Below are 20,268 nucleotides of genomic sequence, written 5' to 3' on the forward strand. Positions count from 1 at the left end.
TGTGATGTTTCCTCTGATATTGAAAGTGATCTGTTGATGGTAGTTGCTTAGTAATTTTTTCAGACTGGCCTGGTTAAAATCTCCCAAAACGATGGTGAAGGCGTTAGAGTGTGCTGTTTCATGCATGTTGTTACCATTGCTCAGATCATCTAAAGCCTGCTTGACATTGGCCTGAGGTGGAATGTAAACTGCTACCAAAATGAGTCCAGAGAACTCCCATGCTGGTAAAAAAGAATGTGGTTCCAAGACACTTCAAAAATTAAAATATACTCAAAAATAACCAAAATGGGTTTAAGACAAGGAATTTGCATTTGACAAATCTGTTGAGGTATTTGAAGCTGCAATAGGCTGGATAGATAAAACAAAAAAAAGGACCAATGAAAGGAATTTAATCCCTACCATACTTTAACTCTCATCAGCACCACAGCTGAGGTTGATGCAAGCCATCACTGCCTGGCAGTCTTTGCAGCGAAGCATACTGGAGTAGAGGATGCCTTACTCTAAGTGGAAGGGCTTGCTGCTGACTCCAGTCTTGAAGAAGTCTATCTGCTCTCTAATGCTGTTCATTTCATAAAATGTTTGCTCTTCCAGAATGTGCGCTACCGATCCTTTCAACTGGGCAAGAATACTGACCCAGATAAAGAGGACAGTGCAGAATTCACTAAGGCCTTCACTGTTCATCTGGTGCCTCATCCTATGCTGATGTATCGCCTTCATCATCGATTCAGTGAAATTGAACTGGAAAAAACATACCAGGAAATCAGAGAACTACAGGTAACATTTGGTTGGCATTTACACAGCTCACTGTAAGGGTTATTAGTGTGTACAATCTGTGAATAAATTTTGAAGCTACGTTAGTACCTAAGATTCTAGGATTGCTACTGAGGTTTTAAGTACTTGAAACATCATAGAAACATAGAAAACCTACAGCACAATACAGGCCCTTCGGCCCACAATGCTGTGCTGAACATGTACTTACTTAGAAATTACCTCAGGTTACCCGTAGCCCTCTATTTTTCTAAGTTCCATGTACCTATCCAGGAGTCTCTTAAAAGACCCTATTTTATCCATTTCCACCACCGTCGCCGGCAGCCCATTCCACACGTACACCACTCTCTGTGTAAAAAAGCTTACCCCTGACATCTCCTCTGTACCTACTTCCAAGCACCTTAAAACTGTGCCCTCTTGTCTTAGCCATTTCAGCCCTGGGAAAAAATCTCTGACTATCCACACGACCAATGCCTCTCATCGTCTTATGCACCTCTATCAGGTCATCTCTCATCCTCTGCTGCTCCAAGGAGAAAAGGCCAAATTCACTCAACCTATTCTTGTAAGGCATGCTCCCCAATCCAGGCAACATCCTTGTAAATCTCCTCTGCACCCTTTCTGTAGTTTCCCCATTCTTCCTGTAGTGAGGTGAACAGAACTGAGTATAGTACTCCAAGTGGGGCCTGACCAGGGTCCTATATAGCTGTAACGTTACCTCTTGGTTCTTAAACTCAATCCCATGGATGATGAAGGCCAATGCACTGTATGCCTTCTTAACCACACAGTCAACCTGCACAGCAGATTTAAGTGTCCTATAGACTCGGACCCCAAGATGTCTCTGATCCTCCACACTGCCAAGGGTCTTACCATTAGTACTATATTCTGCCATCATATTCAACCTACCAAAATGAGCCACCTCACACTTATCTGGGTTGAACTTCATCTGCCACGTCTCAGCCCAGTTTTGCATCCTATCAATGTCCCGCTGTAACCTCTGACAGCCCTCCACACTATCCACAACACCCCCAACCTTTGTGTCATCAGCAAATTTACTAACCCATCCCTCCACTTACTCATCCAAGTCATTTATAAAAATCACAAAGAGAAGGGGTCCCAGAACAGATCCCTGGGGCACACCACTTGTCACTGTCCTCCATGCAGAATATGACCCATCTACAACCACTGTTTGCCTTCTGTGAGCAAGTCAGTTCTGGATCCACAATGCAAGGTCTCCTTGGGTCCCGTGCCTCCTTACTTTCTCAATAAGCCTTGTACGGGGTACCTTATTGCATACATTGCTGAAATCCATATACACTACATCTACTGCTCTATTTTCATCAATGTACTTAGTCATATCCTCAAAAAATTCAGTCAGGCTCGTAAGGCACAACCTGCCTTTGACAAAACCATGCTGACTATTCCTAATCATATTCTGCCTCTCCAAATGTTCATAAGTCCTGCCTCTCAGGTTCTTTTCCACCAACTTACCAAACACTGAGGTAAGACTCACTGGTCTATAATTTCCTGGGCTATCTCTACTCCCTTTTTTGAATAAGGGAACAACATCTGCAACCCTCCAATCCTCCGGAACCTCTCCCATCCCCATTGATGATGCAAAGATCATTGCCAGAAGCTCAGCAATCTCCTCCCTCACCTCCCACAGTAACCTGGGGAACATCTCATCTGGTCCCAGAGACTTATCCAACTTGATGCTTTCCAAAAGCTCCAGCACATCCTCTTTCTTAATGTCTATTTTATATCTGATTTTATACACTTTAAAATGAAAATTACAACTATTATTTACCAACAACAGCAACAATCTGTTTTTGTAGATAAATAGCACTGTGAAGTGTCCTAAGGAGCATTATGAGACAAAATTCAACATTGTGATACATTGGAGTTGCTAGGGCAGGTGACCAGAAGATTTTAAGCAGTGTCATAAAGGAGGGAAAGCAGAAGTATTTTGGGAAGGAAGTCCTATGCTGGAACAATTAAATTTGGGAATACAGTACAAAAGCCAGATTGGAGTAGCAGACACAAAATGCTGGAGGAACTCAGCAGACCAGGCAGCATCAAGGAAAAGTGTACAGTTGACGTAGAACGGATATATGGGGCTAGTCATACATCATGGAAACAGGCCCTTCAGTTGACCAGGTCTACACCAACCTGTGTACTCAAGGCCCATTTTTTATATTCTCTCTACATTCCCATCTGCTCCACAGAGATTCTACTACTCACCTAAACACTAGGGGCAATTAAACTACAGTATGTACAACTTTGGGATATGGGGTCACAGGAAGAATGGAGGCTGTCTGTCTGGAGTTTGCACATTCTCCCTATGGTGACACAGGTGTCCTCTGAGCACTCTGGTTTCCTCTCACATCCCAAAGATGTGTGGATTGTTTGGTAAATTGGACACTGTAAATTGCCTCCAGTGTGTATGTGGGTGGCAGAAATAGTTGAAAGGGGGTAGAAGAGAGAGTTGAAGGAAATGTAGGGAGAGTGAAAAAGATTCATATAGGATCAGTGTAAATGGGTGATTGAGGGATGCCATGGACTCAGTGGGCCAAAGGGCCTGTTCCAGTGATGTAAGGCTCTGACTCATGGAAGAGGGAGGATACAAAATCAACACCCCAAATTATGCACCAGACCACCACTTCCTAACATTGTTGTTCTGTCTTACTGTTGTGTACAATTTTTACATCATTCCTCAAGAGTACTCTTCTCTAATCTTGTTTTAGAACATAGAACATAAAATAAATCAGTACAATTCAGCCCATGATGTTGTGCCAACCTTTTAACACACTCCAAGATCAATCTAATCCTTCCCTCCCATGTAGATCCCCATTTTCTTTCATCCATAAGACCATAAGACAAAGGAGCAGAAGTCAGGCATTCGGCCCATCAAGTCTGCTCCGCCATTTTATTATGAGCTGATCCATTCTCCCATTTAGTCCCACTCCCCCGCCTTCTCACCATAACCTTTGATGCCCTGGCTACTTAGATACCTATCAATCTCTGCCTTAAATACACCCAATGACTTGACCTTCACTGCCGCCCGTGGCAACAAATTCCACTGATTCACCACCCTCTGGCTAAAAAAATTTCTTCGCATCTCTGTTCTGAATGGGCGCCCTTCAATCCTTAAGTCATGCCCTCTCGTACTAGACTCCCCCATCATGGGAAACAACTTTGCCATATCCACTCTGTTCATGCCTTTCAACATTTGAAATGTTTCTATGAGGTCCCCCCTCATTCTTCTAAACTCCAAGGAGTACAGTCCAGGAGCGGTCAAACGTTCCTCATATGTTAACCCTCTCATTCCCAGAATCAGTCTAGTGAATCTTCTCTGAACCCTCTCCAACGTCTCCTTCTTAAATAAGGAGCCTAAAACTGCACACAGTACTCCAAGTGAGGTCTTACCAGTGCCTTATAGAACCTCAACATCACATCCCTGCTCCTATACTCTATTCCTCTAGAAATGAATGCCAACATTGCATTCGCCTTCTTCACCACCGACTCAACCTGGAGGTTAACCTTAAGGGTATCCTGCACGAGGACTCCCAAGTCCCGTTGCATCTCAGAACTTTGAATTCTCTCCCCATTTAAATAATAGTCTGCCCGTTTATTTCTTCTGCCAAAGTGCATAACCATACACTTTCCAACATTGTATTTCATTTGCCACTTCTTTGCCCATTCTCCCAATCTATCCAAGTCTCTCTGCAGACTCTCTGTTTCCTCAGCACTACCGGCCCCTCCACCTATCTTTGTATCATCAGCAAACTTAGCCACAAAGCCATCTATTCCATAATCCAAATCGTTGATGTACAACATAAAAAGAAGCGGCCCCAACACGGACCCCTGTGGAACACCACTGGTAACCAGCAGCAAACCAGAATGGGATCCCTTTATTCCCACTTACTGTTTCCTGCCAATCAGCCAGCGCTCTTTCCACGTATGTAACTTCCCCGTAATTCCATAGGCTCTTATCTTGTGTAGGAGCCTCACGTGCAGCACCTTCTCAAAGGCCTTCTGAAAATCCAAATACACAACATCCACTGCATCTCCCTTGTCTAGCCTACTGGTAATTTCCTTAAAAAATTGCAATAGGTTTGTCAGGCAGGATTTTCCTTTAAGGAAACCATTCTGAGCTCTGCCGGTCTTGTCATATGCTTCCAGGTACTCCATAACCTCATCCTTGACAATCGACTCCAACAACTTATCAACCACCAATGTCAAGCTAACAGGTCTATAATTTCCTTTTTGCTTCCTTGCCCCCTTCTTAAATAGCGGAGTGACATTTGCAATCTTCTAGTCCTCTGGAACCATGCCAAAATCTACTGACTTTTGAAAGATCATTGCTAATGCTGCTGCAATCTCTACAGCTGCTTCCTTCAGAACACGAGGATGCATTCCATCTGGTCCGGGAGATTTATCTACCCTTAGACTATTCAGCTTCCTGAGTACTTTTTCTGTCGTAGTTGTGACTGCGCGCATTTCTCTTCCCTGACACACTTGAATGTCCGGTATACTACTGGTCTTCCTCAGTGAAGACTGATGCAAAATACTTGTTCAGTTCCTCTGCCATCTCCTTATCTCCCAGTACAATTTCTCCAGCATCATTTTCTATCGGTCCTATATCTACTCTCACCTGTCGTTTACTCTTTATGTACTTGAAAAAGCTTTTAGTATCCTCTTTGATATTATTTGCTAGCTTCCTTTCATAGTTCATCTTTTCCCTCTTAATGACCTTCTTAGTTTCCTTTTGTAAGCTTTTAAAAACTTCACAGTCCTCTGTCGTCCCACTAATTTTTGTTTCCTTGTATGCCCTCTCCTTTGCTCTAACTTTGGCTTTGACTTCGCTTGTCAGCCACGGTTGCATCCTTTTTACATTTGAAAATTACTTCTTTTTTGGAATATATCTGTCTTGCACCTTCTTCACTTCTCGCATAAACTCCAGCCACTGCTGCTCTGCCGTCCTTCCGGCTAGTGTCCCTTTCCAATCAACTTTGGCCAGTTCCTCTCTCATGCCAGTGTAATTTCCTTTACTCCACTGAAATACGGACACATCGGATTTCGGCTTCTCTTTCTCAAATTTCACAGTGACCTCAATCATGTTATGATCACTGCCTCCTAAGGGTTCCTTCACCTCAATCTCCCTAATCACCTCTGGTTCATTACACAATAGCCAATCCAGTACAGCTGATCCCCTAGTGGGCTCAACAACAAGCTGTTCTAAAAAGCCATCTCGTAGACATTCTACAAATTCTCTCTCTTAAGACCCAGTGCCGACCTGATTTTCCCAATCCACTCGCATGTTAAAATTCCGCACAATTATCATAACACTTCCTTTCTGACAAGCCTTTTCTATTTCCTGTTGTAATTTGTAGTCCACATCATTGCAGCTGTTAGGAGGCCTGTTCATAACTGCCATCAGGGTCCTTTTACCCCTACGATTTCTTAGCTCAACCCATAAAGATTCTGCACCTTCCGATCCTATGTCACCTCTTTCTAATGATTTAATATCATTTCTTACCAATAAAGCCATGCCACCCCCTCTGCCTACCTGCCTATCCCTCCGAAACACCATGTATCCTTGGAAGTTCAGCTCCCTGAGACATGCATCCTTTAGCCACGTCTCAGTGATGGCCACAATATCATACCTACCAATCTGTAGCTGTATGACAAGATCATCCACCTTATTCCTTATGCTGCGTGCATTTAAGTATAACACCTTAAGTCCAGTATTTGGTACTTCTGGCTTTGATTGCACTGCCACTCATCTCAATGGCTGCAAGTTTGCCCCATCACCTGTCCTTCCTGACATCTTTACTGCTCACTATCTTAGATTTATTTCTGTTTTCCCCCTCCTCTGCTCTATCATTCCAGTTCCCATCCCCCTGCCAGATTAGTTTAAACCCTCCCTAACAGCTCTATTAAACCTTACCGCCAGGATATTGTTCCCCTTCGGGTTCAGGTGTAACCCGTCCTTTTTGAACAGGTCATACTTTCTCCAGAGGAGATCCCATTGATCCAAGAATCTGAAGCCCTGCCCCCTACACCAGTCTCTCAGCCAGGCATTCATCTGCCTGATCCTACTATTCTTGCCTTCACTAGCACGTGGCACAGGTAGCAATCCTGAGATTACTACCCTGGAGGTCCTGCTTCTCAGCTTCCTTCCTAACTCCCAGAAATCTCTCTTCAAGATCTCCTCCCTTTTCCTATCTATGTCAATGGTACCAACATGTACCAAGACAGCTGGCTGCTCGCCCTTTCCCTTCAGAATATTCTGGACCCGATCCAGGACATCCCGTACCCTGGCACCTGGGAGGCAACCCACCATGCGGGTATCTCTATCAGGCTCATAGAATCTCCTGTCTGTTCCCCTGACTGTGGAATCCCCTATGATTACCGCATTCCTCTTCTCCCTCCTTCGCTCCTGCACAACAGTGCCAGGCTCAGTGCCAGAGACCCGGTCACCGTGGCCGTCCCCTGTCAAGTCATCCCCCTCATCAGCATCCAAAACGAGATACTTGTTGCTGAGGGGGGCAGCCACAGGGGTGCTCTCCACTGTCTGGGCATTTTCTTTCCCTCTCCTGACAGTCACCCAGTTTTCTGACCCCTGAAACCTAGGGGTGACTACCTCCCTCCTGTAGCTCCTGTCTATCACCTCTTCACTTTCCCTTATAAGCAGTAGTCTCTCAAATAGTCCGAATGTATCTACCTCTGTCACCATCCCTGCTAGTACGTTTTACGCACCCACCGCCCTCTGTGTATAAAACCTTATTCTGACATCCGCCTATATTTCCCCCAGTCACCATAAAATTATGTCCTCTTGTATTAGACATTTCAGCCGTAAAAAAAGGACAATGGCTGTCCACTATATCAATGCCTCTTGTCATCTTAAACACCTCTATCAAGTTACCTCTCATCCTCTTTTACTCCAAGGAGAAAAGCCCTAGCTCAGTCAACCTTTCCTCTTAAGACATGTTCCTTAATCCAGGTAGCATCCTGGTCTAACTCCTCTGCACATTCTAAAGTTTCCACATCCTTCCTATAATGTGGTGACCAAAACTGAACACAATAGTCCAAGTGTGGTCTAACTAGAGTTTTATAGAGCTGCAACATTACTTTGTGGCTCTTGAGCTCAATCCCCCGACTAATGAAGGCCAGCATACTTTGAGGATTCTGTGGATTTGGACCCCAAGATCCCTCTGTTCCTCCATACTGCTAAGAATCCTGCTATTAATCTTGTATTCTGCCTTCCAGTTCGACCTTCCAAAGTATACCACTTCACACTTTTCCAGATTGAACTGCATTGCCACCTTTCTGCCCAGGTTTGCATCTAACAATGTCCTGTTGCAACCAATGACAACCTTTTCAATACCCACAACACCACTAACCTTTTGTGTCATCTGCAGTCTTACTAACCCCCCCTTCCACTTCCTCATCCAAGTCATTTTTCAAAAATTTGAAGAACAGGGGTGTCAGAATTGATCTCCGTGGAACCCCAGTGGTCATTGACCTCCAGGCAGAATATGCTCCATCTGCAACCACCGTCTGTCTTCTATGGGCAAGCCATTTCTGAATCCACACAGCCAAGTTTCCCTGGCTCTCATGCCTTCTGACTTTTTGAATGAGCCTGCCAAGAAGAACCTTGTCGAACACTACTAAAATTCACATACACCACATTGACTGCTTCACCATATCAATTTCTTTTGTCACTTCCTCAAATAAGTCAGTCAGGCTCGTGAGGCACCACCTGTCCCTCACAAAGCCATGGTGACGATCCCTAATCAGACGATGCTTCTTCGAACTCTTAAATCCTGTCTCTAAGAATCCTCTCCAGTAGTTTGCCCAACACTGATTTAAAACTCACTGTTCTGTAATTTGAAGATTATCCCCATTACCTTTCTTGAACAAAGGAATAACATTTTACACCCTTCAATTTTCTGGTACTGCTCCTGTGGCCAGTGAGGATGCAAAGATCATCGCCAAGGATGCAGCAATTTCTTCCTTTATTTCCTCTAGTAACCTGGAGAATCTCCCCTTCCAGCTCTGGGGACTTATCTATCCTAATATTTTTCTAAAAGTTCCAGCACATCCTCTTTCTTATCATCGACATGTTCTATGCTGTCCTCACATTTGTCAAGGTCCCTCTCACTGGTGAGTACTGAAACAAAGTATTCATTAAGGACACCCCCACCTCCTCTGACTCCAGGCATGTTTTCTCTTTTGTCCCTGATCAGTCTTACCATCACTCTAGTCATCCTCCTGTTCTTCCCGTACTTGTAGAACACCTTGAGGATTTCCTTAATCCTACTCGCCGAGACGTTCTTATCTCCGCTTCTACCTCTCCTATGTTCCTTCATAAGCTACTTCCTGGTTATTTTATAACTCTCAAGAGCCCTGCCAGATCCTTGCTTCTTGAATCTCATGTATGTTTTTTCCTTCCCCATCACTAGATATTCAAATCTCTTGTCAACCATGATTTCTCTGTCCTTTCCCTGCCTCAATGGGACAAACCTATCCAGAACTCATTCAGTGCTCCTTAAACAATCTCCACATTTCTGTTGTGCATTTCCTTGAGTACATGCGTTTCTAGTTTATGCTGTCAACTTCCTAGCTAATAACACCATAACTTTCTCTCCCCAATTAAATATTTTTCCATATTGTCTGTTTCTCTCCCTGTCCAAGGCTAAAAGTCAGGGGGTTGTGGTCACTATCTCCAAAATGCTCACCCACTGAAAGATCTGTTACCTGACTAGATTCATTGCCTAGTGCTGGATCCGGCATGGCTTCTCCTCTAGTCGGTCTGACAACATGTTGTGTTAGGAACCCTTCCTGAAAACACCTAACAAATTCTGCCCCATCTTGATCTTTTAAATTGAGGAAGTGCCAATCCATACTGAATCAGTAGATGATCCCTCCAAGTCGTTGTCCCTTTCCACAGTTATGATACTATCCCTGATTAGCAATGCTATTCACCCACCTCTTTCACCTCCCTCCGTGTCTCTTTTGAAACATTTAAATCCAGAACTTCCAGTGGCTGTTCCCGACCTTGTGACAGCCAAATGTGTACAGTGTAGTTCCATGTACTGATTCATGCTTTAAGTTCTTCACTGTTGCTGCTGACACTTTTCGCATTTAAGTAGACACATTAGAAACCATCTAACTGACAGCATTTATGTGTTATCCTCTATTGTAGATGGAAATAAAGAACCTGAGTAAGCTGACACCAGAGGGAGAAGTGAGAGCCTCCTGGCCAATTGGCATCAATCCTCCATTCAAACCCAAAACCCGCTTTGAGGTCATAAACTGGGACTATTTCACAGAAGAGCAGATTTACTCGTGTGTCGAGGGGGCTCCCAAGTGCGAACTTCGCGGAATCAACAAGGCGGACATCAAGGACATTATCGAGACAGCTGTGCAGCAGTTGAATGAAAAGTACCAGCCCTTGTTACATTTTCGCAAGCGCCAGCTGCTCAATGGCTATCGGCGCTTCGATCCAACACGCGGTATGGAGTACACACTGGATCTGGTGCTGGAGGCCCATACTCAGAAGGGGTACAGCCGGGCCATTGCAAAGCGTGTCAGTTTGCTACGGCCACTCAGCAATGTTGAGATCATCCCTATGCCGTATGTGACCGAGGCCACCCGGGTTCAGGTGATCCTGCCCCTGACAGTGCACGAGCAGGACTATGTGGGGAACTTCCTGGAAGCCTACTCCATGAATGGCTTGGACTTACACGACAATATGCTGTTGACATTCCTGTTCATCTACGACCCCTTTGATGCACAACGCGTGAGTCAGAACGATGTTTTTGCAGGGGTCAAGTCCTCCATAGCCAAGATCGAGAAGCGATACACTGACGTGAAGATCCCATGGATAAGCGTCAAAACGGATATTCCTTCCCAGGTTAAGATCATGGATATCATCTCCAAAAAGCATCCGGTAGACACCTTGTTCTTTATCGCTAGTGTCTGGACTGAGATCAACGGTGAGTTTCTCAACCGTTGCCGCATGAACACCATAAGTAATTGGCAGGTCTTCTTTCCCATCCACTTCCAGGAGTACAACCCTGCTGTCATCTACCGGGAGCAGCAGACCCCCTCTTCCGCCGAGTTTGTGAAGGATGGCCATTTTGACCGGCGCATATTCAGTGAGGCATGCTTCTTCAACTCAGATTACATGGCAGCCCGCACCAAGATGGCAGCAGACATCCTGGACAATGACGAAATGTTGGAGAACATGGAGTTGTATGATGTCTTCATCAAGTACTCCAGCCTGCACGTCTTCCGACCAGTGGAGCCAGCCTTGGTGCAGAAGTACAGTTACAGAACCTGCAACCCAAGGCTCAGTGAGGAGCTCTATCACCGCTGCATGCTTAGCAATCTGGAAGGGCTGGCATCACGCTCCCAGCTGGCTTTGGCTATGTTTGAACAAGAGCAGGCCAATAGCACTTAGATCTGACTCTGTAGCAAGGACTAATGTAAGGTTTGACTTTCTAGTATTTTCTTAGAGAAACTTATTACACTGGGGACTGTAGTTTGGCTTTTAGCCACTGGGATCTTGGTTCAAATCCTACCTGTTTAGACAAAGACAGAAGGCATATAAACCTTCAAAAGGAGGCTGATTGAAAATCCAATCTAATCTCAGGTACAATCCAACAAAGAATCCTTGGTTTCTCACTTTCCTTTCCAATCTCTGTATTTTATAAATAAATTTAGCATCACCCAGTCATGGATCCCCTACTTAACCAAAGGTAAGAATCATCATTCCTGGTGACAAGGTGCCCTGGGGCTTTAGCTCTGGGATCTCTGCTCGGCAGCTGAATGGTGCTGACCTGAGTGGGAAGTGGCCCATTCTCCATCCTGAGCAGCCCTTACGTCACTGAACTTCAGCAAATCTTAGAGGTAGCATCGCAGATGAGCTTGGCTAAATTCCGCATCTCAGTCACATTCTCAGCTTGTTCCCTGTGGCAAATCAAGTAGGAAACAAAATATCCAACAAAGGTTTTGCAATTAATAAGAATTTTAAGAAAAGTGACTGATGAGAAAGAACTTTTGGTTCTTTTGAGGCCACTTCTCTCTCAAATCCTGTGCACTCTCCCTATCATACTCTACCTATTCATTTAATCTTTGACAGATATGAGCCCTTCACTCTGTCATCCCCACTCAACCCATACGTTTAACCCCCTTTCAGGGTTGTTGTGTAGTGCTTAAATTATGAGACCAACTAGAAGCTGAGTCTAATAATCCAGAGACTGGTGTATCTATCTCACCTTTGGACTTTACAATTTAAATTTGTTAATCAAAAACAACTAATCTTAGTGATTATGTCTGGAAAAGCTACCGCTTATCAAAAAAAACATTTGTTTAATGTCATTTGGAGAAGAAATGTCCTGTGCTTACCTCTCAGCCAATTGTGACAGCAGAGCCACACTATATGGTTGACTCTTCAATGCCTTCTGAAATGGTCCAATAAATCACTATTTAAGGGCAAATAAGGACAGGCATACACCCAGATTCTAAAGAAAGAATTCCGAAAAAAAAAACATACCTGACCCTTTTCCCCAGCCTCCCAGTGACCTCATGGTTCCTTTAGGCAAAGTTCTGTATGAACATTCCCCAATGTTAAAATGAAAGCTAGAATTTGAAATTTGCAGTCAAGCCCACATCTCCTTAAACCTGACCTGCTGCATTCACCTAATTCAGTCAGGTACATTCAGTTAACTTATAAAATGAGTCTGAGGCAATTGCAATAATTGACCACCATTTCCTTGGATGAAGACAAAACAGCTGTAAGTGTTGGGATACTGGAATCAGTGAATGGAAATAGTACAGAAGGAATGGAAATAGTTCTGCCCCTCATGCTTGTGCTGCCAAGTCTTTGTTTGAGCACTCCAATTAGCATCACTTGCTCCTTCCCTGCTCTTATTTTCCCTTTAAATGTTGATCCAATTCTACTCGGGTGTAGGAGTTAGTTAAGAAACCTGGTGGTGTGGATAGTGAGGAAGGGTGTGTAAGGGACATTGGAATATAATGGGCTAACTGTTTGCAGATGGAATTTAATCCTGACAAGCGTGGTGATGCATTTTGTGAAGTCAAGTAGGAGTAGGGCACACACAGTAAATTGTGAGGCACCAAGGAATGCTGATTAACAGAGGAAACAGGACTCATCATTCCCTGTGAGGTGGTAACCAGGTGGAAGGGCCTTTTTCTGAGCTGTAGGACTCTTGACGTTAAATAGATGAACAGCAGCACACTTGTCAGAAGTTGGGTGGTTCAGACTTACATCTTCACCTGAGAGACACGATACAGTACCAGAACCCCCAGAACAAAGCATTCACTGAACCTATCATGTCACCTCTCTAACCACTCGTGCTCTGTCTGTACACTGTGGTCTTACCACATTTGTGGGCAGGAAGTGGAACAGTTATTCATTCACGTCTGGTTTGGTTGCGGATCCTGCGTTGGCTACAGATGGATGACAGACCGTAGGCTCTTGGACCAATAGAGTGAAGCTCCTTTGTTGCCCAGTCTCAAGTGCTGACCATTCTACTCCTTGTCCTTAGATTGGCTTTTTGGGATTGACACTGACTGCAAGGGTCTGTCTGGGCTATATTTGAATCTGTTTCTCTGGTGTTGTGAGGTCTGAGCCTTGTACGCTGTACACACCCAACCCTCTTTTATTTGATTAATCAGCCCACTAGTATTACCCATGGTGATTGGGTCCCAATGTGAAGTATGTTATAATAGTTCCAATTTAAGAATGTAATTGAAGTGTACTTTGGAAGTGGTTTATTATTGTTACATGACCCAAGATACAATGAGAAGCTTCTCTTACATACTGTTCATACAGATTAGATCATTGCAGTGCATTGAGGTAGGACAGAGTAAAATAACAATGCAGAATAAACTATAACAGCTACAGAGAAAGTGCAGTGCAGGTAAACAATGAGGTACAAGATCGTAGTTTGATAGCTGCCTTATGAATGGTGTCACAGAAATGTCATTCAGCCTGCTGAGCACACCCTCATGTGAGAATTCTGTAAGAAAATCTAGCCAATCACAGTCCTGACCCTCCCCACAGTTTTTTTCCCTTTTTGATTATAATCCAGTTCCCTTTTGTACTCTACAACTGAATCTCGCTTAATGCTTCTCCATCAACTTGCCGCGTGCTGCTCTTTAACATAAAAAGTTTTTTTATCTCATATCACATCTGGTTCTTTTGTTAATTGTCTTAATTCTATAACCTCTGGTTCTTGATCCTTCCAGCACTATCTAATATATATTTGTTCTGCCTATAGCCTTCATGAATATTGTTCCTTTACACAGACATGAGATCCTGCAGGTGCTGGAAATCACACAAAATGCTGGTGGAGCTCAGCAGGTCAGGCAGCATCTATCGAAATAAATGATGAAGGGTGTCTGCCTGAGATATTGACAGTTTATTCATTTTCATAGATGCTGCCTGACCTTCTGAGTTCCACCAACATTTTGTCTGTGTACCTACACAGACCCCTGCCCAATCTTCTCAATCACAAGCAGATCAACCACAATTTCTCAAGTCTATCTGTATAATTCAAATTCATTTGCCCTATAATCATTTGCCTAGTTCCCATTGGTATCTTCTCTAAAGTGTTCACATCGTTCATAAAGTGTGGATGTACCATCTCAGAGAAGCAGTGGCTGGATGGAGAGCTGTAGGTAAGGGGACTGCTGCCTCCCAAAGTGCTCTGGAGAACTTGACAGCGTGCCAAATCCCAGACAACCTCATTGAGGGTCTCAACCAAGCCACCTCAGAGGCCCCAGTGTCCCAAGTTAGAAGAGGATTGAATGGCATTTCAATTCTGGATTAACAGCTTGTGGTCTCCTATATTGTATCGTGTGTGTGTGTGTATACGTACACATGTGTTCTTCAGATAACATGTCAAGCTAATAGAACATAGTACAGTACAGCACAGTAAATAGTGTATTGTACAGTAAGAACCAAGATCAACTAGATGTCCCAGAGCCTCTAGTTGTTAAAAGAAAAAAATTTATTCCTTAACTATTTACAGTGTGTTAGTCATTCATCTCATTGCCAGAGTGTGTGAGTGTATGCACACGCATGCTCACAAACTGTCTGCTATGTAGACTCACCTCGGTTGCTGCACTTGGAAATAATGTATGTCAAATGCTTAGTGCTATCCTTGTACTTTGTATAAACAAACAAAAGTATTGCACTTGTGTTGGAACAGCTGGTCCCCTTGAGCAGAGGAAACAGTTTGGGCCATCCAAAAGTTTTGTCTTAAAAGCTGTAATTTTATGTTGTAACTGTGTGTACTGAACACTGCTGCCAGCTCAAACAATGATATAGCATTGTAGTCTGTTACTGTTTGATTTCTCAGTGGGATAAAAGGGTGGTGGATATATTGTGCATCACAGGACCTCTTCTGTAAATCAGCTTTGCTATTTTCAAACACTTCTTTGGTTCTCTGAAATTTCTGCCCACATTCAGAGCACAAGCAATCTCAAAAGATCTTCGTCTTTGCCACCTCCATTTTATTCTCAGGAACCAGTCTTGGCCAACTATCTGCACAGCCATTGTTGTCAAAAGTAGAGCATTCACTGTTTTTGATGGGATCTCACTAACATAACAGTGATTGCATCCTAAATCTAACTTGCAGGGAAGTCGTGTGTCTTGGGATATCCTGCACAGCTCAGGAGAACTTCAGTTCAATTTGATTTTAATATGTTCATCTTCAGTGGTCTCTCCATGTTGGTTCTTCATTTTTAGTTTTCTGCCACTTCTTTTCAAGAGACACATTCACCAGATGTGAATGTCAACTCACAACCTATATATCATACTTACCAGAAGTTCTAGATACACCTACAGACCATGCGCACCCATAGAGGTACAGACACCCAAACAGATGTGTGCATCACACAGGAATAACTTAGGATACAAAAGATTCAAATACACATATATAAAGGCAATATACACACACATTGACACCTTCACAGAGCTGTACATCCATGCAGAACCAAATAGCACCCACACTCCCAAACCCCTGGCACACCTACAAGGGCAAAGTAGCAGCATATTCAAGCAGAACTCTGCGATTTCCACAGGGTTTTTCACCATTCAGCGTGGGAAACACAGAACCCCTACAGCACAGACACAAGCTACTGTCAGTTGAAGCTCATAGTTGCCTTTATTTATTCTGTCTGCTTACCCACAACATTACAGATGCATTCCCTTAAAGTGAGGAATTCTTTCTTGAGAGTCACTAATCAGCCTGCTACCACTATCTCCAGAGAATGTTCCCAGAATAAACCCTTGTCTTCATGTCTTTTGTAGTTACATTAAATAGGACAGGCCCCTTCAGCCCAAGATTTGAAGAACATTTATGATCAAAGTATGTATGCAGTAACAACCCTGAGATTTGTCTTCCCCACAAACAAAGAAAACCATGGAACCTGTTCAAATAAAAACATCAGCACCACCCACCATGCACAAATGGCAACCAAAAAAAGAGCAAAAATTACAGAATATAAAATCAAAAAAGTCCAGACATACTCAGTTCAGTTCAGTTCAGTGTTTGTTATTTGCAAGCCGTCCTGATTTAAAATTGCCCAAAATAGCAACAAAAAAGAGTGACCAAAAACCAGAAACACATCATAATGTGAACCACAAAGTCCAATTCACAAACTGCATTGATTAAACTTTGCCCAAGACCCAAGACTCTGACACCATCCTACAACAGCATCAAGGGAGAGAAAGAGAGACCATTCGAATGCATAAACCTTCCTCTGAGAGCAGTGAGTGAGGGGAGAGAGAGACCATCATACACAGCCATCTTCCTCCATCATCAACAAGCAAGAGGGAGAGAAAGACCATCACACACAGACACCTTCCTCTGGCAGTAGCGAGCAAGAGGATGGTAGATGGCGCTGAGCACCCTCTTGCCTTCTGTGCACACCTTGATGATTTCAATCTTCCTCTGCACTTTAATTGGTGATAAATGGAGATGATCATAGGCTTGTACTCCGTCTCCAGGCTTCTTGGCCTCCAGGCCGCACACTTTACTTGAAGCCTTGCAGAACCCTTTCAGAGACAGCAAAGCACCAGAATGCTCACCACCAAAATGTAGATCACAGGCTCCAATGGTAATAGAATCACATTTGAAAGAAAAAGAAGATGTAAAAGAAGTAGTTTCATGAACCATCTGAAGGATATCACCCTTGGTTGCGTTGTTTGCTGGCGCCATCTTCTTCTAGAATCATCTTGCCCATAATGTAATACCAAAGTAATTAAACTAATGATTCTCAATTAATATAATCCCTTTCCCCGGTTTGCTGGTGCTGTCTTCTACCAGAATCTACTTGCCCATAATGTAATGCCAAAGTAATTAAGCTAATGATTCCAAATTAATCTAATGCCTTTTCCCTACATATTGACCATATCCTTCCTTTCTCTGCACATTCATCTGCCAATCTTAAGAGTCTCTTAAATGCTCCTATGCCATCTTCCCTAATTATTTTGACAACCTCCATAGGTATGTAATTCCTGGCCTTCAGAACTTCTATCATTGGGAGCAGTTTTTCTGTATATGCATCCATTTTGATTTTGAACACTTTTTTTCAAATTGCTTCTCAACTATCTCCAAGGAGAATAACCTCAGCGTTTCCAGCCACCTCAAGTAATCTGATGGAATTCTCTACCCTAGAAGGCAGTGGATCTTGTCATTGAATATATTTAAGGAGGTGTATGGGACCTAATGTATCAAAGGGTATGTGGAGAGAGCTGGAATGTGGGATTGAGAGAAAATAAAAAGGTGCAGCAAGCTCAAGGGAACTGCTCCTATTTTCTATGTAACCTAGAAAACCTCATCCCTGGGAATCTCAGTAAATCTTTAATACACCCTTACTAACATATTCACATTTAACCTGTGGCCTGGTAACCCCAAAGTTCAAAGCAACACCACAATTGGTGCAGAACCTCTGTTTAACAGCAGTTTATTCATTTTTCGAATCTGAGTCTTATGAAGCTCAGGATTCTACATAATGTTTTAACGGTTTTCTCAACAGGCTCTTCCAAAACATCTGTGCATATATGCCCTTGGGTTTGACATGGTCCCTCTTTAAATTGCACTTTATATTTTCTTCCCTCTCCTCATTTCTTCTTTCTGTAACTTGTCATTTACATTTAACCACCCAACATGGAAACAGGCCCTTTGGCTCACAGATTCCGCACAAACCATTAACCATCCACTTACATTGGTCCCGTTTTATTTCCCCACATTCCCACCAACTCCCCCCACATTGTACCATTCAACTATACACTCAGGACAATTTACAGCAGCCAATTAACCTATTAATGCTTTTGAAATGGAAAAAAAACAGGAGCATCCGCACAGGCTACGTCCACAAAGAGAAAGCAAGCAGGCTCCACAGAAACAGTGCCAGTGTGCAGAATTGAACCCAGGTTACCAGAGCTGTGAACACTACCAGCTGAATTACAGTGCATTACAATGCTGTCCTATTAAATTCAGAAGTAATTTCATCTACGACTAGGCACCCTTTTGCCACTCTTATCACTACCAACCTTGGCTGGAGGAAAGCACAGGAGGGATATTAGAGGTAGGTTTTTTGCACATGAGCTGGGTGCGTGAAGCACACTGCCAGGGTGTAGTGGTAGTGGCAGATACATCCAGGACATTTAAGAGACTCTCAGATAGGCACATGGATAAAAGAAAAATGGAGTTCTGTGTGGGAGGGAAGGGTAGTCATTAGTTTTCCTGTCATCTGTTATGTGGCTTTTTGTTAAATGTTTTCTGAAAGTTCACCGGCTCTACTTCAACTACTGACTTCATCAGCACTGGCTGTCAGCTCGTCAAAACTTCAATCATATGAATTAAGTAATATTTGCTTTTAATACGCCTCTGCTGGCTCTGGTTTATTCATCTGCACTTGTCCAAATAGCCATTAATTTTGTCCCTGATAATAATTCCTAGCAGATTCCCCACAACTAAAGTTAAACAGCCTTGTCTACAGTTGCTGTACTTTCACTAACTCCTTTTAAATCAGATTCTTCCATTTGCATAGAAACAGAGAAAGCCTACAGCACAATACAGGCCCTTTGGCACAGAAGGCTGTGCCGAACATGTCCTTACCTTAGAAGTTACCTAGGGTTACCCATAGCTCTCTATTTTTCTGAGCTCCATGTACCTGTCCAGGAGCCTCTTAAAAGACCCCATTGTATCCGCCTCCACCACCATCGCCAGCAGCCCATTTCATGCACTCACCACTCTCTGCATAATAAACTTATCCCTAACAGTTCCTCTGTACCTTCTTCCAAGCACCTTAAAATTGTGCCCTCTCATGCTAGCCATTCCAGCCCTGGGAAAAAGCCTCTGACTGTCTACACAATCAATGCCTCTCATCTTATACACCTCTATCAGGTCACTCCTCATCCTCCACCGCTCCAAGGAGAAAAGGCCGAATTCACTCAACCTATTCTCGTAAGGCATGCTCCCCAATCCAGGCAACATCCTTGTAAGTCTCCTCTGCACCCTTCCTATGGTTTCCACATCCTTCCTATAGTGAGGCGACCAGAACTGAGCACAGTACTCCAAGTGGGGTCTGACCAGGGTCCTATATAGAAACATAGAAAATAGGTGCAGGAGTAGGCCATTCGGCCCTTCGAGCCTGCACTGCCATTTATTATGATCATGGCTGATCATCCAACTCAGAACCCCGCCCCAGCCTTCCCTCCATACCCCCTGATCCCCGTAGCCACAAGGGCCATATCTAACTCCCTCTTAAATATAGCCAATGTACTGGCCTCAACTGCTTCCTGTGGCAGAGGATTCCACAGATTCACCACTCTCTGAGTGAAGAAGTTTTTCCTAATCTCGGTCCTAAAAGGCTTCCCCTTTATCCTCAAACTGTGACCCCTTGTACTGGACTTCCCCAACATCGAGAACAATCTTCCTGCATCTAGCCTGTCCCATCCCTTTAGGATTTTATACGTTTCAATCAGATCCCCCCTCAATCTTCTAAATTCCAATGAGTACAAGCCCAGTTCATCCAGTCTTTCTTCATATGAAAGTCCTGCCATCCCAGGAATCAATCTGGTGAACCTTCTTTGTACTCCCTCTATGGCAAGGATGTCTTTCCTCAGATTAGGGGACCAAAACTGCACACAATACTCCAGGTGTGGTCTCACCAAGGCCTTGTACAACTGCAGTAGTACCTCCCTGCTCCTGTACTCAAATCCTCTCGCTATAAATGCCAGCATACCATTCGCCTTTTTCACCGCCTGCTGTACCTGCATGCCCACTTTCAATGACTGGTGTATAATGACACCCAGGTCTCGTTGCACCTCCCCTTTTCCTAATCGGCCACCATTCAGATAATAATCTGTTTTCCTATTTTTGCTACCAAAGTGGATAACTTCACATTTATCCACATTAAATTGCATCCACCATGAATTTGCCCACTCACCCA

At 43.6% G+C, this 20,268-nt stretch overlaps 1 protein-coding gene across 2 annotated transcripts in view; it reads left to right on the forward strand.

The window, feature by feature from the left end:
* The window catches only part of LOC140197239 (chondroitin sulfate glucuronyltransferase-like), a 50,455-nt gene extending 35,217 nt beyond the window's left edge, over nt 1-15,238 (forward strand). For both annotated transcript variants that reach the window (XM_072257168.1, XM_072257172.1), the window contains 2 exons: nt 592-774; nt 9,977-15,238. In XM_072257168.1, coding sequence (XP_072113269.1) covers nt 592-774; nt 9,977-11,236 — 1,443 coding nt within the window. In that variant the 3' untranslated portion in view covers nt 11,237-15,238. The remainder of the gene's footprint in view (nt 1-591; nt 775-9,976) is intronic.
* The last annotated feature ends 5,030 nt before the right edge of the window (nt 15,239-20,268 follow it).

This window comes from Mobula birostris, chromosome 1, assembly GCF_030028105.1.
Source record: "Mobula birostris isolate sMobBir1 chromosome 1, sMobBir1.hap1, whole genome shotgun sequence".
NCBI lineage: Eukaryota > Metazoa > Chordata > Chondrichthyes > Myliobatiformes > Myliobatidae > Mobula > Mobula birostris.